This window comes from Seriola dumerili, unplaced genomic scaffold (assembly GCF_002260705.1).
Source record: "Seriola dumerili isolate Sdu_G_001 unplaced genomic scaffold, Sdu_1.0 BDQW01000478.1, whole genome shotgun sequence".
Lineage (NCBI taxonomy): Eukaryota > Metazoa > Chordata > Actinopteri > Carangiformes > Carangidae > Seriola > Seriola dumerili.
This window is the reverse complement of record NW_019174733.1, coordinates 1,012,085-1,031,669: the sequence shown is the minus strand read 5'-3', so window position 1 is coordinate 1,031,669 and position 19,585 is coordinate 1,012,085. Positions and strand designations below refer to the sequence as shown.

Genomic DNA, 19,585 nt, shown 5'->3' with positions numbered 1-19,585 from the left:
CTACACTTACAGAGTGGTGACAACATGTTGGTTTTCAATGTGGTTTTCAGTGCAGTGTGTCTACAGTGTACAGTGTTTCAGCAATAAGCCAGAGCAGACACATGGAGTCATGAAAGGCAAAGCAGGTAGTGAAAGATTTCTCATTCTGCCAAAAGTGTGGTGGCATTGTATTAACACTTTAATAATCCCCTGTTTCACACATGAACCAGCTACTTGGCAAAGCACTGTAATTATCTTTATCACGCAAGCCAGCCTGGTGCCAGTGTGACTTCTTGACTGGGACCAACATTAGAAAGCCCAGATGTTCCTCTGGAGAATCACTGTGGCACCAATGAGCGGTCAATTGGCCGAGGCGTGTTATGAAAGCCGTCATTTCCTGTGCGTGTTTGTCGAGTTCAAAAATCTCTGTTATTGCCTCTGTGACCGAGGGCTGTTAGGATGGCATCAAAGAAACGCATAAACAGCTCAACCACATCCACTGAACCCAGGGCAGAGAACAAGCTCTTTCTCACTCTTTCCCTTTCTCTCCCTCTGTGTTTCACACTTTCAATCGCTTGCATACAAAAACAAAGCCAGGCAGAGGCGCGCGCACGCACACACACACACACACACACACACACACACACACACACACACACACACACACACACAGATTTGTTACCTAGGTATGTACACGACTTAACTTCTGTGAGTACAGTCTACGAGCATGAAGCCTGTTGTCATACAAAGTTTAGCACTCTCTCAACTCACAGGCAAATTCCCTCCCTTTAGACTTCTGAACTGTTCTGCACTTCTCTGGAAATTATTACTCATGAGTAAAATTATACAGAAACTTGCACGAATAGCGTGGCGCAGCAGTACTAACCCCTACAACATGTATCAACAAAAGCTGTGATTTACAAATTACTTTTTAAATATCAAAAGATGCTCATACTGGATATTTGTCATGTACATTAATATAGAAAATATGATTTTTCCTCTTTCTTACAACAGAGTGCTTCACTGATGCACAAACTGGTTATTGCAAGCGGTTCTTATTTGGACAAAGTGATAAATGTAAGTACAGTCGCATCAAAGATTGATCACAGTAGAGAGAAGATGTGTGTCCACTAGGCCTCTTTTCCTATGTGCCACTGCTCTGTTCCCAATTGTTTTTAGTGTGGAAGTAGCAAACAACCACTGCAGGTGAAAATGCTGCATACAGCATCTTTCTTATGTCCACTTCAGGCACTTAAAGTCCAAAATGTTTCAACTTAAAGATGAAAAGTGTTTTAGTTTTTAAGTGCAGTTGCTGAAACACAGTGCCTGATACTTTAGGACACTTGAACCTTTTATCACAATGCTTCCCAGCACCTTGAGAGAAAAAGATGCCCAGTGGTCACGTGGTTACAGCATGGACTGTTTTGTCTTGAGCAAGCCTATTGGAACTGCTGTGCGTCTGTATGAGTCTGGGACAGCCTATGTTATATGTTATATGTTGTATGCATGTATTGTATGAAAATGTACAGTATTTTATGCTGATAAAGGCATCTGCTGTGCTACACTGCTATGTTTGCTGAACCAGTATGTGGGCTGCTGGGAATTGCAGTGCTCAGAAAGCGTAGGGCCCGACTATGATGGTGAGCCGCAGCAGTGAGCTGGAGCGGTAGTTCATGGTCAGATGGTGAGTGATCATCTCCAGGTCCACAATGTACTCCTTAGGGCCTGACAGAGGCTTGGTTAGCACTAGCATGGCACTAACATTGCTGGAACGCTGCAAAAAAAAAAAAAGAAAAAAAAAAAAAGAAAAAGAAAAAGAAAACCCTGATCAGTTAATGTGTAAGCACGTGAATACAGATTTATCATGTATCTTTTTTGACACAATTTTAACATTGGCATACCTAGTTTACATTATCAGATTTGTTTCTGTTGTTTTTAGCCATGCTAGTGGCACAACTCTATGGATGGCAATGTCAGTGTGTTGGGCAGCCGGTCCACCACTTTGGTCCAGACTAAAATATGTCTACAACTATCGGACGGATTGTCATGACATTTTTTTGTACATTCAGACATATATGATCCCCAGAAGATGAATCCTACTGAGTTTGGTCGCACTTTTTTTGCTTTTAGTTACTGCTCAACAATTATTGGATAGATTGCCATTTAAATTGGTACACACATTCATGTTGCCTTCAGGTTGAACTGTAGTAACTTTGGTGAACCCAACCAGTGCCATCAACAGGTCAAACCTTTAATTTGTTTGGTTTGTGACCAACTGACATTCCCATCAACCTCAGCTGTACATGTGCATGCTAACAAGCTAAACTAAGATGCTGAACACTTTATACTTTATACTAAATAACAACATGTTAGCATTGTGATGGTGCGTTTGTTAGCATTTTGACATTAGCCTTTGGCTCACTGCCTATGTGCTTGCATGGCTATTGACTCTGAGTCTTGTTTGCTTAGAGTGCTAGATAATATCTAGGAAATGGGGAGAACACAGTATAACTGTAACTACTGTGTTACAGGTGCCATATGTTATATATACTGTATATCAGGTAGGGTAATTGTATAAGGTGAAGTCAGGGCGATAACAGTGTCAAAATGTGAGTAATTAAATGGATTTAGCTTGATACTACAAATTTTGAGAGCATCATGACACCAGCAGTTTAGCATTTAATTAACTGATTATCACCCTCCTGCAGCTTCTTCATGCCAGACAAAAATTCCCACTGACTCTTACCCGCAGGAAAAATTCTCCTCCCTCATTCCCAGCTTTGATCCTGAAGGTGTTGTGTGTGTTGGCGTAGATGTTGGTTGCCTGAATCTGGAAGATGTCCGCTGGCACAGTCCGGTCTGCCTGGATGCTCATGTATTTGTAGACAATTGATGGTGGGAGACCCTGGCACTCAGCCTGAGAGCGGCAGATACAGCGACTGCACACAACGCACAACAATTATCACGATCTCAGTAAAATGAACTGATGATAGTGAAACAAAAAAACAAAAAAAAAAAACTGGATGATGTTTACTGACTTTTCAGAGGTTTTGGCATAAGGCGCCTCGCAGGGGTTTCTGGGATAGCAGCGGAAGCCTCCATAATAGTTCCAGCACATTTCATCATCTTGGCAGTTATGGGTCCCCGTCTCACATTCATTTATGTCTGGTGATTGGCAGAGTGACAAAGAGAGAGAGAGAAAGAGAGAGAGAGAGAGAGAGAGAGAGAGAGAGAGAGAGAGAGAGAGAGAGAAAAGTATTGAATAGTCAAAAATAGCTGGATGACAATGCTAGTGTCCTCCACTTCCAAAACACACACAAACTCTACACGCTTCATGAAACTGAGCTGTGAAAACACTGAAAGTTCAGAACATGTACAATTTGGGAATGGTATTTTAGGGTTGTAGCTGCACTTCCAGCAGCTTGGAAGATGCAAGGAAACACAAGAGGGAAGCCCCTGATGCAACCCCACACAGGCCAAACTGCAGCTCTTTCCCTGCAGCACCATGAAAATAGCCCCATCAAACATGCCCCAAACCACAGGGCTATTTCTGGCACAGCAACCCGGATTCATCACCAAAAGGTCCCCCTGACACAACAGGCCGGATTCATAGCTACCCCTATTAAGCCTGCACCTGACCGAGGGGGAGAGGAAAAAATAACAGCTCACCCTCTGGGAGAACGCTGGAGCTTCAAATAAAACCACTTCAAGAAACCAACATCATGCATATAAATTCACAGAGGTGGCTTAGCAGGGCAACACAGCGTTGCTGTGTTTGTGTTGCCTAACCTCTGCATTCTTTCCATGACAGTACTGGTTGAGAGTGGGTTTCATTCCTGCTTGAGAGGTAGAATAGTGGACGATAGCAGGAATGATCAAGTTTCCTTTAACAATTATCTTCAAAGAGTTCAGGGAGAGCAGGAAGGGAGGGAGAGAAGAGGACTCGCTTGGGAACTTTGTTGTGTGTGAAAACAGAGAGGAGGGTAAGATAGATAAATAAATAAACTTAGAAGACATTAAAAAAGTAAAGATTGATAGAAGGAAAAGGGGGAGGAAAAAAAGAGGACTGCAGTACCTTGACACAACCTGTTTCCCTGGAGCTGATATCCCTCTGGACACTCACAGGAGTAACTTCCTGGGCTGTTAATACACTGGTACTGACACATGTAGCTGGAGAAACTGCATTCATCAATATCTGTACAGAAAATATGCAAGAGCACCCACCCACACGCACGCACGCACGCACACACACACACACACACACACATAGAGAATGAATACAGGGCAGTGCACGTTGAAAATGGGAATGTGATAGGCGTTTAAAAATATGCATCTTTATGTACACATTTATGTGTGTGTGTGTGTGTGTGTGTGTGTGTGTGTGTGTGTTCACCTTGGCAGGAGACCATGTCTTGTGCCAGCTCGTAGCCCTGGTCACACTGGCAGAGGAAGGAGCCAATCAGGTTATAGCAGTGGTGCTGACAGGGACTCTGCACATCACACTCATTCACATCTGGAACAAAAGCAGTTGTTTTACATATACGGATATAATGAGGATCATGACTGGCTTATTTATTTCCCTTAGGGAAGCTGTACCACACTGCAGGTCAATAGGAAGCAGAAGGACACACACACACACACACAATATGCGCACATTCAGCACAAACCACATACACATGTTTCAGCATAGCTGGGAACCAGTCATGGGTTTTGATAGATTTCTAAATATGTTTCAGAGATAAAGCAGCTCTCTATCGCAGCACAACCTTTTCAATAACTTCCTTTGACTTCAGCGGGAGATTTGCTGTGTGGGTTCAGGTTGCATGGTCAATCGCATGATAGCTCTGCACCTCCAGGCATTCAAAGCAACAGCTTGTGCACCATTTGTTTTGTTAAAGCCATTCCTGACCTCAAAATATCTGCATCCTGAGAAAACTGGGGGATGAGAGAAACACACTGAGTGTTAACACCAGACTTTGCTAAGCTAAACCTGAGCCACGTATTAACACCTCTCTCCTTTTCATCTACCTGATTATAACTGTATTTAATAAGTCACTTTTATTTCATGCATTTTTATGAACTGCACTTGTTAATGCTCTTTTGTTTACTTATAATGTTTCATCATGTGCTGTATACATTTAATTCTCTGTTGGCCTGGTGTGTGGTTTTGCTCTACTTGTATTTCCAGTAAAGTACTCTGTAAACACAGTTTTTAGAAAGTGAAATATAAATAAAGGTAATTATCATTATTATACACACTTGCATTTTGCATTGAGCATGCATGTTGCAACAGGTATGCAAAAATATTTAAAAAGTCAGCCTGGCAACTGGGTAGATTTGGTGGATATCTGCTCCAACACGAAATGTCTGATAGCCTGCCTCCGAATAACAAAGCACTAAAGCAAAAATGTTTTTATAATTCGATGCTGAACACACAAACACACACTCACACATGAGTACACATGGCTTTCGGCGACTTACCAACACAGCTGTGGTTGTTGCTGGCCAACTTGTGACCTGCGTTGCACTCGCAGTAGTACGAGCCCTGGGTGTTCACACATCTGTGCATGCAGTAGTGGGTCAGGGCACACTCGTCCCTGTCTGCCGGAAAACACAAACACATACGTATGTATAGGGGGAGTCATGGAGATATGGGCAGCAAGACACATCGCAAACGGCAAATTCTTTAAAGCAGCTCATTTTCAGAGAGAGTGTGTTTTGCATCTGCGAATGATAATGACTCACCTACACAGTGGTCTCCGCTCCTCTGGTAGCCCGGAGGACACTGGCAGGTGTAGGAGCCTCTGGTGTTGTAGCATGTCTGTTCAGGGCCGCAAGTGTGTCTACCCGTCGCACATTCATCTATGTCTGCAATAAACACACAAAGATGCTCAGATGAAGCTACACGAACTTAATGCCTGCTGTATGAAGGAACATATGGCAGACAAAGCAAAGCAACATGTCCGGACTGTATGCACTCTGTGATCTGTGATGTGTGAACTGTTTACCACCGACAGAAAAATCTGTGATCACTGAGACCATCACATCACACACGTGGGCATACGCGCACATGTTCACACAGAGAGCAGGCGATTAAATAAAGAAGGCTTTTATTCAGCAGCTCCGGGTGAAGGGAAAAACACAGATCATATCTTCTACTAACAGGACAGCTTTTTGAAGGGGGAAGTTTGTGTTTGTGTGTGTGTGTGTGTGTGTGTGCGTGTGTGTGGGTGTGCGTGCGTGCGTGTGTGTACAAAAAAGAGGGAGAAAGAGCTCAACTGATAAGTCATGTGCTTTCGACCATAACACCTCGCTCTCTCTCAACAGACATCCATCAGGCCACAAAGCACACAGATCCAAACGCATTCACTTTTCCATCTCTCACCCATCATTAGTAAGTTATATAACACGATAAGGAGTAGTTTGATGTTAGTATAAGAAGCTTAAAAACACAAAGCTCCTGCCAGAAAGATGCTACGTTTCCCAAATTAGTTCAAACCATTTTTAAAACCTCTATACTGTAAACCTGCAGAGTTATCACTGACGGTGATTTTATGATAAACATGAATTCATAAAACATGATTAACTTCTCAGATTTTAAAGTTAGGACCAGAATGTTTGAGATAAATTGTTCCGTACATACAATCAGCAGTGTAAGAGTTTCTGGCAATGTTTAAATAACTGGTTAAACCTCAAAAAAAAAAAATTTTCCCCTTTTTTCCCCAGTTTGGGCTTAAATACATGACACATCAGTGGAAAGATTCTCCTACAAACAGGTTCTCAATTTTGGTTTATTTGGAACCACAGCTTTTTAAAAACGGCTTTTCTCACTATAACCCCCTCACTTCATTTTTTTTCTGAACTTCTATGCCCCCCACCCTCCACCCCCTCACTCACACACTCAAACACACACACACACACACACACACACACACACACACACACAAACACACACACACACACACACACAACCTACAAAACCGCCCATACTGTATACTCTCATCCCTGTGGGCCCACCAGCAGTCCTCGTGGGTGGTCTGACACAACCCATCATATGCAGACAGCCAGTGGGCATCAGTTTAACAGCATGACAGGCAGTCATCCTCAATACCACACGCACAAACACACAAACACAAACACAAACACACACACACACACACACACACACACACACACACACACACACACACACACACACACACACACAGAGGAAAGGAGGGGTTACTACTACTGCATTGTGATTTGACACGTGTGCAGCCTAACAATAATCAGAAGAACCTGACTGGAAGGAGACTGGAAAACATAAAGCTGCAGTCTGTCCTCTGCTGACTGTGCTGACTTGACACACACATGCTGGTATTATCCCTCCTGCAGGATTTAAATTCAATGCACCTGAGATAAAGAGTAACATAACTGTGTAGCCCCTATTAAAACACACCAAGATCAAATATGTAACACTGATAAATCAAAATATTAAAATGAGTACAAGAAAGCACAACTTGCTGCTGCAAGATAGCTGCAGATATCTTTAACTGATATTCCCTTGGAAATAATTAATGTGATGATGCCCTATGTGTCAATCCCACAGCTTCCACCATCCAGTGGGACTAGTGCCAGTGAGAAATTGGCTTGATTTGCTGTGGAAGAGCCCATGAAACTAAAGTTGGACGGTGAGTTGTCTTCAAACCTTAAAGAAAGGAAAGGGAAGAGGGCCACAGTGTTCTCAACTCTACGGGGGCACAGTGATAAGACGAGCTTAGTACATTAGGGACAAAACCAGGGCTTATCTAAAGGTGCACCTGAGAGACAACAGGTGCGAATTACATAAAGGGAGGAATGCTGAGACAAGGCTTGTTGCTCACTGACCCTCTTTGTAAAGGACAAAGATAAAAGCAGCGTTGTCCCAGAGAATCATTGCTCTGATGTGGCTTGAGAGTTATGTGGGAAAGTGCATCCGCAACCAGCACCAAGTGTCAGTGAGAAACCAAATGCTTGGATTGCATCAGTATCACATTGTGGGGTACTGACCTACTTGCAACAGCCCGAAAGCTTCACAACATTGCCTTTAAAAAAAAAGAAGCCCCGGTGCATTAGAGAGTTTCTGACACTGGTGGTGGTGGACCGGCAGCATCCGGATCCAGCCTCTTCGGTCAAGAGATCTACCTAACCTGGATGTGAACAATACATTTCCCCATGTGGCATGTACGAACACAGATAAGCAAGTGCATCTAAAAAGAGATCTGAGTAGGTTTACCAGGTTGCATCCGTCTGGTTGACAGTACAAATCTTGCATGTGAAATCCTGTATTAAAATATCTGAATGGATGTCTCAACAAATAGTTAGACAGTAGACAGTAACAGTAAGAAGTCGGGATGAAGCCCCTGTGAATTACAGCCACACCTACTTCCTGGAGGTATTTGGTGATTCATTGAGACTGGAAATGCCCTGCCTTCTGGCAGTGGATTCAGACAACATAAGTCTGAGACTCCTGATAAAAGAAAGTCCTGTCTGTTGATGCTGTCACAGTGCCAAGAAACAGACAACACAACTATGACGCCAGTGAAGCGTTAAGGTTTTTTCGTGACAGAAATCTAAATTTGACGCCTTTGCGAATGTTTACATTGTTTACCACCTTAGTTTAGCATGTTAGCATGTTAACATTTGCTAATTAGCACTGCACACAAGCTGATGGGAATGTCATATGTTTGCAGTTATTTGATCATAAATCAAAATAGTGGACACACTCACATTTTTACCTGACAGTGGCAATAAAACGTCTGGAGATCACCACAGTTATAACAGATCTTCCTGATGGAGACAGGAAGGTCACAGTGGACAATCCATTGATTTAAGCTTTTATGTTCTTGGACAGGATTAGTGCCAGCTCAGACAGGCAGCAGAATCTGACAGATTGCAGCTGGCACACTTGACTTTGTTCAGAATAAATTCAGGACAAAAATCAGAGCCAAAGGCAGTCCACACATGGTTTCAAGACTTGGGCTACGGATCAGCTCCTTATAGCGGCATTTGCCCTCTTTTTAGGCCATTGTTGCCAACCAGAATGAAATCAGGTGGACCCTGAATGAGTTTGAATTACCTCGCATGAGTTCGATAACATTTATGCCACAGTTGGGCAGAGTGGTCCTGACTACCTGGGAGACTGCGTGAATCATTACACAAGGTGCAGGGCAGACATCTGCGGCTGGATCACGTTCGAACATTCTCCTACATAAGGTGTAGAAACCACTAACTGTTAGAGAAAGAAGCAACTGCACACGACTGTAAATTGTTTCTATGCAGTGACGCTTCCCAAGAAGTTTATGTGTACAGAAAAGCCCGAGTCATCCTCACTCCCTTCAAGAGCGCTCGGAGAGCTCTAAATAAAAGCATATGTGCTGAATGCAATCCAAAGGTTCATTCACGGGAATATCTTGTGGTAACTGTTACTTTGTCGCTAAACCTTTAAGAGGCTGCCAATGCAAAGTTACACAAAAGTGTGTGCGTGTGTACAAATGTGCGTGTGTGAGCGTGTGCGTGTTGGGAGGGCATCACACACTAGCTGGTTCTTAGTTCACATGCAGTACAGTTCATACAGTTTACACAGGAAAACAGATTTTAACTGCAACACGCCATCAAACGTGATGATGTGTTGCATGTGAGGAAAGTGACTGTTCCCTAAGGTCAATTTTTTTTTTTTCCCCCAATATTTATTTAACACAACTTACAAGTTTCCGCTAAGAGCAAGCCTGCTGTAACGTCACAGGGAAGGATAAGGCTGTCCAGCAGAAGAGTGGAAGATGTGGGCGGGAAGAGTGAGGAGAAAGGGTGGGGGCTTTTATTTTTTAAACAAAAAAAAAAAAAAAAAAAAAAAAAAGGGCTCTTTAAGATTTGAAGTTAGATTTACAACCGTGTGTGCATATGTGATGTCAGAGTTAAAAACTCCTTGCTTTTCAGGGAGATTAATACTAAATGCCTTGCGGGAGCTGGGGGAGTAACGGGGATGGCGGCAGCTCAAAGAATGTGAGTGTGTGTGTTTGGATGAGTGGGATGTGTGTGCGTGCATCAGAGGTCCTGTTTGAGGTGCTCGAACATTAAATGGCCTTTTTTGCAGAGCTTATATCAACCTTTTATCGAATGGGGTGATACACTGTGAAGAGATGCATGTTTGATATGCGTGCATTATGTGTGTTGGTGCGTGCATATGAATGAAAAAAAAAAAAAAACATGTTTGTCCAAAACGGGGACGAAAAATTGTTTGGCTTGAATTCAGAACAATGTGTTATTTGCTCCAGATTTATACTGACATGATAGGGCCTGTTGTAATTATCACTTGAGAGCATTTAGTCTTGTTTTCACTGAACCGCTGCAATGGAAAGCAGGAGCTGTTCCAAAGAACAGTTGGAGCCATCCTGCTGTTGGACAGCATCTCTGTTTCCCTCTGATTATTGGATAATTCAATCTTTGGGAAAGCAGGGGGCAAGATGTGCAATGTTAATAGCCCATAAAATTTCACAGCGTCAAATTTATCAGCGTGTCATACACCAGCCCCCGAGCGTTTGGTTTTTGCTTAACCTCATCACCTTAATATCACCCCTCCTGGCAAACACTGCACTGCATGTTGTTTCATTTGTGTATAATACTGAAATGTGAAATGCAGCTATCATTGGCTTGAACACGACCTCAGGTCAAATGGGAGCGGTAGTGTTTCCCTTTCAATGCAAGTCCAAACACAAAGCAGATAAGAAATCAAAGAATTCAAGACACTCAAACTTTATATTCAGTGTATTTCCATCCGTATTAGGACATGAAATATTTCCATGTGCCGGCTATTCGCACCACTCCCAAGATTCCCCTCTCATCGCTCTCATTGTTCAGGAGGAACAGGAGTTTTAGTCATGTTGACACTTACTAACTGATTTGTGAGTTTGTTCCACACTCTTCTAAAGGTCGGGCAGAGTCTTGACGTTCTTGAAAATCCGTCCAGTGTGCCAGCTACATTCCCGACAGATAATAATCCTTCCTGTTACTCTGAAAAAGTCTACAAAAAAAAGAAGTGCGGAGCAACTCTCCTGCTATTCAACGTGAAGAAGATCAATCACTCTGCCCATCCGACCTGTTGATAGTCAGGCTGTAGACATTTACAGCCTTCATAGAAAATTTGTGGCATGGAAGGAATGAAGCCTGTAAACACGGACGCTGAAAATATGCTCAAAATATCACTGCCATAACAAGAATCAGGAGAAAGAGAAAGAGGGTGAGAAACACGAATTCTGCGCTCGCATGTGTGTCACCCAGCTGAGCGCAATAGTGATTTATAGCAGCCCTGTGTCCCTTTCCATCATGAGGTAAACGGAAAGATCAACACGTGTAAGCACATCAGAGGAGGAAGCAGCTGGTCGTTGGACAGGCACCGACCTCTGGGAGAATACTAACAACAACATTAAGCACTTTCACAGAGGAGGCACGACAAAGCTGCTTCCCTCTTGCTTCTCTCTGCCATCACATCGACGATGGCGGAGAGGAGCCAGCCAGCAAACCACAAGCAATAACAGCATACTGTACAGCAAGACTGCACAGGCCAAAAGAGGGGCAGGAGTGCTAGAAGTCACTCTCTCTAAATGATTTTAAGATTTCTCATGTAATGTGTTGGTTTTCTTACAAGCTGTTATTGCTAAAGTTGTTTCAATTGTAGTTGTTTTACTCTTGATTTCTTGGTTACTAAAATCAAGAGATTGAAGGCATGTTGCCATAGAGATGCAGATGTCAAAATACATCCAGTAATTAAAGAATTAAAGAATTTGATTCTTGTTTTTTTTTTTCTTTTATCAGTAACTGAGGAGTTGCGACATCTACAGGGTTCTGGCACAGTTTACAAATGGAAAGTGAGTTTTGAAAGCCAGAAATCTCAGCAATGTTGATTCACTAGTTACTGACTGAAACATGACCAATACAGGATGTCTGAGGCAGAAGCTGATAAATGTAATGGTGTATTGGTCGATATTACTTTTTTTTTTAATATACACACAAAACATAACCAAAAGTGTTTGACAAGGAATCACTAAATTTGGTTATTTAAAACATTTTGACCAAGATACTGATATTTTACAGTTAAAAAATAAACTTGTCAGTGCTCTCTGGTGGACAACATCTGTAATGGGAACCCGGTTTTAATAAGTTAAATATAGTAAGTTTAGAAAGAAGAAAACAAGAAGCTGTATAATAACAAAAGTCTACAGCAGGGCTGTACTTACAGTAGGCACAGTGATGCATTGAACTAAATGCTAATGTCAGCATGCTAACATTCAACTTCTCAAGTTTAGCATGTTCGCATGCGGCTGGATCTAACTAATTAAACAATAAACACTAAATACAAAGTATTAATTAACCTGTTGGAAATATCCATAGTTCTGCAGCAAAACAAAAATGTGAGAACATTTTTTGAAAGAACTTCATATGAAATGTTGGAGAATCGCCAAAGTTGTTCAAATCCCTTCTGAATATCAAAAAATTTCATGGCAATCCATCCAAATACTTTATTTCAACAACAAACTGTTGTTGAAATATCTCAGTCTGGACCAAAGTGGTGAGCTGCCACACTGACCAACGCTGCCTTCCCTGGACGACATGTACACTTCACAGGCTCAAAGATGAAACAGTGGTTGTTACAGCTGAGGCTGCAGTGTAACAGGTGCAATGAGCTGGACAGTAAAATCACAAGGCACCAGGACGGTCGCATATAAGACACGTCAGTCTGAGAACAGGTGGGAGAAAAGAGCTTAGCTGGTAATAGGAGGTTTCAGCAGGCACAAAGGTGTGCCTCAGGTGTCTTGTTTAAGTCGCCCTAAATAAAGTGGGTCAGTTTTCATTAGGCAGAGGCTTTCTGTTTGATCCTACTTCCTCTCCCTCGAGCAACAAAATCACTGCAGAATGTTTTAATTTAACATCCTGTATATTCTGTATCGTGTTCACCTCAGCGTTGAAGTCTTCGGCGCAGATTTCTAAATCTGTGTTGCTTATCTCTGATGGATGTTTAGGAGAAACAAACATGAGCAGGATAACATCTGAAGGAATTTCCTGAAAAAACTGTTGTCGCTTTCTGTGTATCCTCTTTTTAGATTGACTGTGGAACACCAAAGACTGGTCTCTGGGGCTTGTTTCTTCAAATGCAAATGTCAGGATGAGACAACAACAAGTGGAGCTGTAAAGTTTAAACTGTAAAGGTCAAATCATGAAGCCCGCTGGCAGCGTCATGTTGTGCTTTGCAACCGCCGGGCTCTCTCCCTCTCTCTCTCTCTCTCTCTCTCTCTGTGCTCGTTCTGCTCTCTGCATTCCTGCTCCTCGCAGATCGATCCGATGCTTATCTGTCAAGGTGGTGAGTAATTCCTACCATCACAAAAGATGGGAACAAACGGAAAAAACAACCACCACTGACATTCCAGAGATATTCCTCCCAAGTGCATTGCATCTGCATGGAAAAATGTTATTGCATTCACTCGGCCTTGTTCGGAAAAGTACACAAGTTCTCTGTCACAGAGGGCTTAACGGCCTTAATAGAACATACTTAGGAAAGATTTCCAGCAACTGCAGGTGAAGAGCATCCAGACGTAGCTGAAATTAGTCAGGCACGTAGGTGGTAATGTGGCCTACATGACCTCAGGAAACCAGACAGGTAAACAGGAGTGGCATGTCCTTTCATGTCCCATACTGCAGCGCATGAGTGTCTAATTTAGAGATGAAAAATAAATAGGCAGAAGCTAAAGTATGTAAACTCAAGACTTGTGAGGAGAACGACCGAACCCACAGTGTAAAACATGATATTTATCATTCTCTTTGACCAATGTTACATGCCTGAAGCCACTGAAAGCACAGTTAAGTTAGTATTTCTGTGCTCTCAAACAGTGTTCAACTGCAAAATGAGAATCATAAAACAACTGCTCTCCACTTTTCATCAGATTTAATGAATGATTCGACTACTTTTGATGAACAACCTTCATTTCTCAGAGGAAGTGATCTCACCTCTGATGAAAATAAGAGTGAGAGAATACGCGTACACATGAGTACAACAAGCCACTTGTAGGCATCTCCTGGCGCTTTACACAGTAAGTATGTGTGTGTATGTTTGGAGGGTGGGTCGGTGGGGGGGTGGGGGGGTCATGGAAATGCAGGGGCATCATTAAGCTGTCACACTTACAGTAAAGGTTCATAGTTTCTCTGTGTGGCCGGGCTCGAGTAAGGAGCCAGCTTCCCCTATGTGTCACTACAACAACACACACTTAGGCTCGGGTTCACACTCGGGGCCAAAGGCTTTATTACCCATTTGCCATAGTTATGCACATGGGAACGAATATTAAAGCTACATTTAAAAGGAAAAATACCAGAGTGATGTGTATTATGTAATTTGTGGTTTGTTTCACTTTTAATCAGCATAAAGAATAGTGCACTTAAGAGAAGCTATTTTGTTTTAGAAACGTTTTTTCAACAATTTAAGTTGTGCTTTGGAAAATTGGCTTCGTTTTTTGCCGAGCATTGAGCTGATCTCTCTACTATTACTGCCACACACTCAGCAGTAAATCACCAAAGTGGCTCAGCAGCAGAACAACCCATGACGTTGGTACAACCTGGCTTGGTCAGTGCTCCGGCACTTCTGCGGTTATTTGGTCAGTGTCAGCCTTTCATCTTCCCCTTTGCCCTACCTGACTCTGCACCCTGGGTTTCCTCCACAGAGTGGTGAGTTAGCAGGAAAAGGAGCCTGATGTAAGCGCTATTTGATACACTGAGGTTTCCCCCCGTTGAAAGTTAATGGGAATTCCTTCGCTAGCAAGATACGTAGCTGTACAAAACAGCCACTGTGGAACAAAAAGAAAAAAAGAAAAGAGACGACAATTCTGCGTCCAAGAACAATTGGCACATTGTAGCAAGTTAAAGGTAATGACAGAGAAACCAGAGACTGATGTAAACAAAGATTATATCACTCCACCAACAGAAATATACACCCATGTTACGGCACGAGATGCCCTCCAGTTAAAGCTCCAGTCCTTTCAAAGCAACAGCACTGACAGCAACAGCCTATCTTTGTTTAGCCCATGCACTGGAACAGCACACCAGTGAATGACTAAGTATTATACCCACGCCAGCTCGCTTATGTGGTTACTTTAGCTGATATGCTGCCATGTTTTACACTCTAATAAAACCTAATTGGGTTCCAATTCAGAGAAACACATAAAACACATCACACATATCTTCGCCCCAGGTGTAAAATCAAATTTGTTACTTTCACCGGAGCTCTGCGACCGCAAGCCTCACCACATGCCCCCTAACCACTGAACACATGTACTGTATGGTAATGCACTTTGCCTCACATTACATTTATAGAGCTAATTCTAAATCTCCACATCTACCTTCCCTGATCTCTCACACACTAGCTAAAATAAATAAGAGGTTACGAGCGAGTGATGTCTGTCCCTCAGGTGCAGCTATGAACATCTGGCCACCATTGTATGTGTGTGTGTGTGTGTGTGTGTGTTAGTGAGACAAAGAATGAATCTTTAAACCACTCCCCATTTGAGAGGATCAAAGAGTCTCGCTCAAACACAGGATCACACCCACATAGTGCTGCGCAGCTACCAAAATCACAAGCTTGTCAAGGCCCAGGGAATATTTACTGTAGGTCTAAAGGCTATTTGTGAGCACGGAGCTTGACACAATGTTATAAAAATCTTCTTCATTTGCCCCCGAGGCAGAGGACCTGAAAACCCAAAACAAGAACTTTTTTTTTTTTTTTTTTTTCTTATATTTTCAGAAGATGATCTCCGGCCAAAAACATCACGCTGCGAGCTACCAAAGAGTTTAGAGAACATGACATCACAGAGAGAAAAAGCGAGAAGCTTGCAACACATCTGGCAGTTATGCATGGTTTAGCTGTTGATGACTGTCAGACAGATGGATGAACAGTTCACCTCTGGAGCGCTGCTTATTGAGGCTCTAAAGTCATTAGCGAGTAATTATCAAATACCTACGTAGTTCTGCACATTCAGACACATTCCTCCAGGCAGCAGCACCAAGTGCAACAAAAGCACACTACTGATATTCAGGAGTTTAAAAACACTTCTCACTATCAGCACTGAATTGTGCCAGTATACAGTGCACTGCAGAATCAGTGCAGTGGAACTCCAATCTGCAACCACATGTTTAGGGTGTAATCTGTTTCGTGAAGGCCAAAAGTCTAATCTTTAGTATTGTGGAAGATTTTTGAAATATATCTTTTAATGAAGAGAGTGTGGCTGCCATCCATGCACTTGTAGATCATATTTTGTGGTCCCACCTCTGCTCCTGCTGACAGAGTCCGATTTCTCTCCTGAGGAGCTTGTCGGCACCACTTGCTGAGATAAGAGGAACTGTCTGTGTTGGCGTGAAGCAGTAAGAGAAATGAAAGGCTAGTTTTTCAAGGTACTTTGATGGTACTTCATATCATCTCACAGCTTTAAGCCCAGGCAGCTGATCTCACCTCTGCAGACGTTCTGCTCATCTGCAGTGAATCCGGGTGAACAGCGGACGGTCCAGCTGGGCAGAGGGCCTCTGGGGCCGCCAGAAAACACAGGTGGGGGCTGAGGCTGGCTTGGCAGGACAGGAGGGACGTGAGGCACGGGTTCCGGCAGCGGCACCTGCTCGCCCTCCTTACTAATATAGATGACGGCACTCTTGGGGAGGCAGAGGTATCCACCAAAGTGGTTGATACACTGCATCCCTCCTTTGCAGGCATCAGCTAGCAGAGCACACTCGTCAATGTCTGACGCAGGGAGGAAAGAAAGGCATTAGATGTGGCATTTTCTGTGCTCCTGTATCATTTAAACAAATAACATTAAGCTTAGGTGAAAATAGATGAAAATGAATGGCAGAATTATACTCATTAAGCATGAAAAGCTGCACAAAGGGGTAGTAATCCATGCTTAACATTTAAGTCAATTTGTCATTTCTCACCTCTACACTGCTCTCTGACTCTGTCATACTCGTAGCCTTCTGTGCACTGAGAAGGACAGATAATGACCATGAAATGATACACATTTTACTGCCCTCTGTGTTTAACATCATATTATGAGGAAAAACATGAACCCTCAGCAAATGAAAGTATACGGCATCTCAAACACGACGAATATGTGTTAAACGCACACAGACAAAAAAACAAAACAAAACAAAAACACCATCAGGTAGAAATCGCTGACTTACTGTGTAGGAGACGGGCTCCTCAGCCTCCTGAGAGAGGACATGCGTGAAAACCACACACAGACACACGCAGATCCCCAGCATGTCGGCCAAACGTCGGAGGAACACTGTAACGAGATGCAGAGGAACTAACTGGATAGAGCGTGCAAGATCTTTTTTTTTTTTTTTGCTTGACAAGCCTACAAGTTTTAATACCAGTTATTACATCACTGATGGCATTGCTTAACGAGTCCCAACGTCTCCCGCTGCTGGCGTGATGTTTATGTTGGCACCGCCCCAGCTAAATCTGCGACTTCACTCAAGTGTTTTTCTGCTGTTTTTCTCCAAAAGGATTTAGTGCGTATTACGCGTAAAAGATCGTGCGTAAACACGTCCTCGAGTGTCAGTCAGTGTCAGGGAAAATGAACGAGTTAATCAGCCATGCAGAGCTCGTGTTGATTAAAAGTCTGTATTTGCACAACACATGTCTAACCTAACAAGCTGTCCAATCAAATATAATGTGATTCAGTTCCGCTCATCCCAGCCTCGTTTGACACTTGTTACCGGACAATTCCCTGAAACAGTCGAACGATATCAGAGACAAGTGCTACTGCATTTTTTTTTTCTTTTCGTCCTCACTTGTTTCAAGCTCTTCTGAATATTGTTTTCACTGTTATCTGATCACAGCGCTGTGTGGAGTAGCTTTGCCATCCTGTGCTGCCCTTGCGACGTACCTGCAATTACCTGCGGATCTCCAGCTCCCCTGGCGCCTGCTGAAGAAGAAAAAGGTCCCCCACCGGTATATGTTCCCTTGCAGATCCGAGTGTGTGTGTGTGTGTGTGTGTGTCTGTGTATGTTTGTGCGCGCGAAGCAAGCTGCCCTTTTTTTTTTCTTTTTTTTTTTTTAAATCCTGCAGACGGTGCAGTGGATGTTAGATGGTTGCCGGAGTGCAAGCAGCACTTGTGATGAACATGCGGTTCGTACTCTATGACATGCTGGGGGCGGTGTACCGGGCAGGTTGAGCTCCGGGTTTGTCTCTCACTGGGGTTCAGTGAGCGACCAGCAGACTACAGTGGCTCCCTCTATAGACTGATGATTGAAAAAAGATATCATCATTAAGAAAAAAAATCTTATCAGAATATCATAGAGAATTTAAACTGATTCTACTGCTGCATTTTATTCATGGGAAAAAGACTTTCATCAGCCTAAAAAGCCAAAGTAAAGAGTTAACTGTATCTTTACTTTGGTCTCACGTTCTGTAAAACTTTAACCATGAATTTATTGATTTAATAACAAATAATAGATTATTGAGTTATGCTCTAATAAAATGTGTCCTTATTGTAGCAAAGTGTAAGGAGTTTGGAGTGATATTGTCCTTATTTTCGTAGGATTTCAATAGTTTTCTATTGGCTTTATACCCTCTTTTAATTCTTTTATTTCCATTTCTATTCATCAATATGCCTCTACACTTTTTGGGGTTGTAACATGTTGACCCCATCAAGCTGTGATAGATTCCGGTGCCTGTCTATATAATATATGTACATGTACATTATGTGTGTGCAGCAGGTGGTAAAATCAACTCGTGTCGAAGACCTCCGTCAGCAACCACTACATTAGCTTCTAATACATTTCATGGTGTTTACAAGATGCCTGCGCTTCAGGAACATCTGCTGGAATTGGCATGGCTTCCTGGATTTCCCATGGGTGAAGAGACAGCAAGTGATTGTGTTTGTGTGTGTGTACTCATGTACATGTGCCAACAGCTTGCTGATATGAGTGGATAGACATGGACTTGGCACCACCTCCTTTATTGCTGACCTTTCCTCACAGGGTGTGGATGACAGAGGATTGCAGATAGATTCTGCATGGTGCTATATCCTGTAGGTGCAGAGTCAAACTCAAACTTTTCTTGGCAAAAAGTAGAACCTTCTCTTCCAAGATTCAAATTCAGTGTTTAATCTTAAATGTCAGTATTTAATTCTGTGTAATCAGAATGAGTTTACCAGGTTAAACACATTACAACTGGGAATTTAAGGGCCGAGTTCTGGTCCTGCACTGTAGTGATATTCATGTCTGTTCACATGATGACTTAATGAATCAATACAAAATATGGCATAGGAATAAACTATAGAATATGCAAGTAAATAACCGTACAAACATGGGTTACCCACAAAATAAGTGTGCAAAAGGCGTGACTCTTCACTAAAAGTTTATTTTACTTGGCAAGCTATTCAACAGATGAACAATAAAGGCAGAAACATTTAGATAAAGCACTTGATGAATCAAAGACATTTTGAAACCGTTTTTAGAGATTAATAGAAGATTTTATCCAAGACTAATCAAAGAGAGGATGAGCGAATGTTCCCCTTGGTCGTATTTCTCAGTGGAAGCAAATCAAGGCGAGGCT

General features: G+C 42.6%; 1 protein-coding gene across 2 annotated transcripts; it reads right to left on the bottom strand.

The window, feature by feature from the left end:
* Positions 1 to 595: 595 nt before the first annotated feature.
* LOC111235383 (EGF-containing fibulin-like extracellular matrix protein 1) lies at positions 596 to 18,159 on the bottom strand. Of its 2 annotated transcripts, none has more exons than XM_022763831.1 (11): positions 17,913 to 18,159; positions 17,203 to 17,306; positions 16,957 to 17,002; positions 16,484 to 16,765; positions 5,725 to 5,847; positions 5,461 to 5,580; positions 4,373 to 4,492; positions 4,055 to 4,174; positions 3,018 to 3,144; positions 2,726 to 2,918; positions 596 to 1,753 (listed from the first exon to the last, which is right to left on the bottom strand). In XM_022763831.1, the coding sequence occupies exons 2-11, from the start codon at positions 17,281 to 17,283 to the stop codon at positions 1,592 to 1,594; spliced, it is 1,374 nt and encodes a 457-aa protein (XP_022619552.1). In that variant the 5' UTR covers positions 17,284 to 17,306; positions 17,913 to 18,159; the 3' UTR covers positions 596 to 1,591. The 2 variants fall into 2 exon arrangements, with proteins under 2 accessions (XP_022619552.1, XP_022619553.1); XM_022763832.1 differs by having other exon boundaries at positions 17,923 to 18,159.
* Positions 18,160 to 19,585: the final 1,426 nt, after the last annotated feature.

What these genes read in the sequence shown, in the direction of transcription:
- LOC111235383 (XM_022763831.1), bottom strand. Translation starts at nt 17,283, where the DNA reads ATGCTGGGGATCTGCGTGTGTCTGTGTGTGGTTTTCACGCATGTCCTC. An exon ending in AGTCAGAGAGCAGTGTAGAG is followed by an intron (nt 16,766 to 16,956) that starts GTGAGAAATGAC and finishes TCCCTGCGTCAG; the next exon opens with ACATTGACGAGTGTGCTCTG. An exon ending in TATGCCAAAACCTCTGAAAA is followed by an intron (nt 2,919 to 3,017) that starts GTCAGTAAACAT and finishes CGTTGTGTGCAG; the next exon opens with TCGCTGTATCTGCCGCTCTC.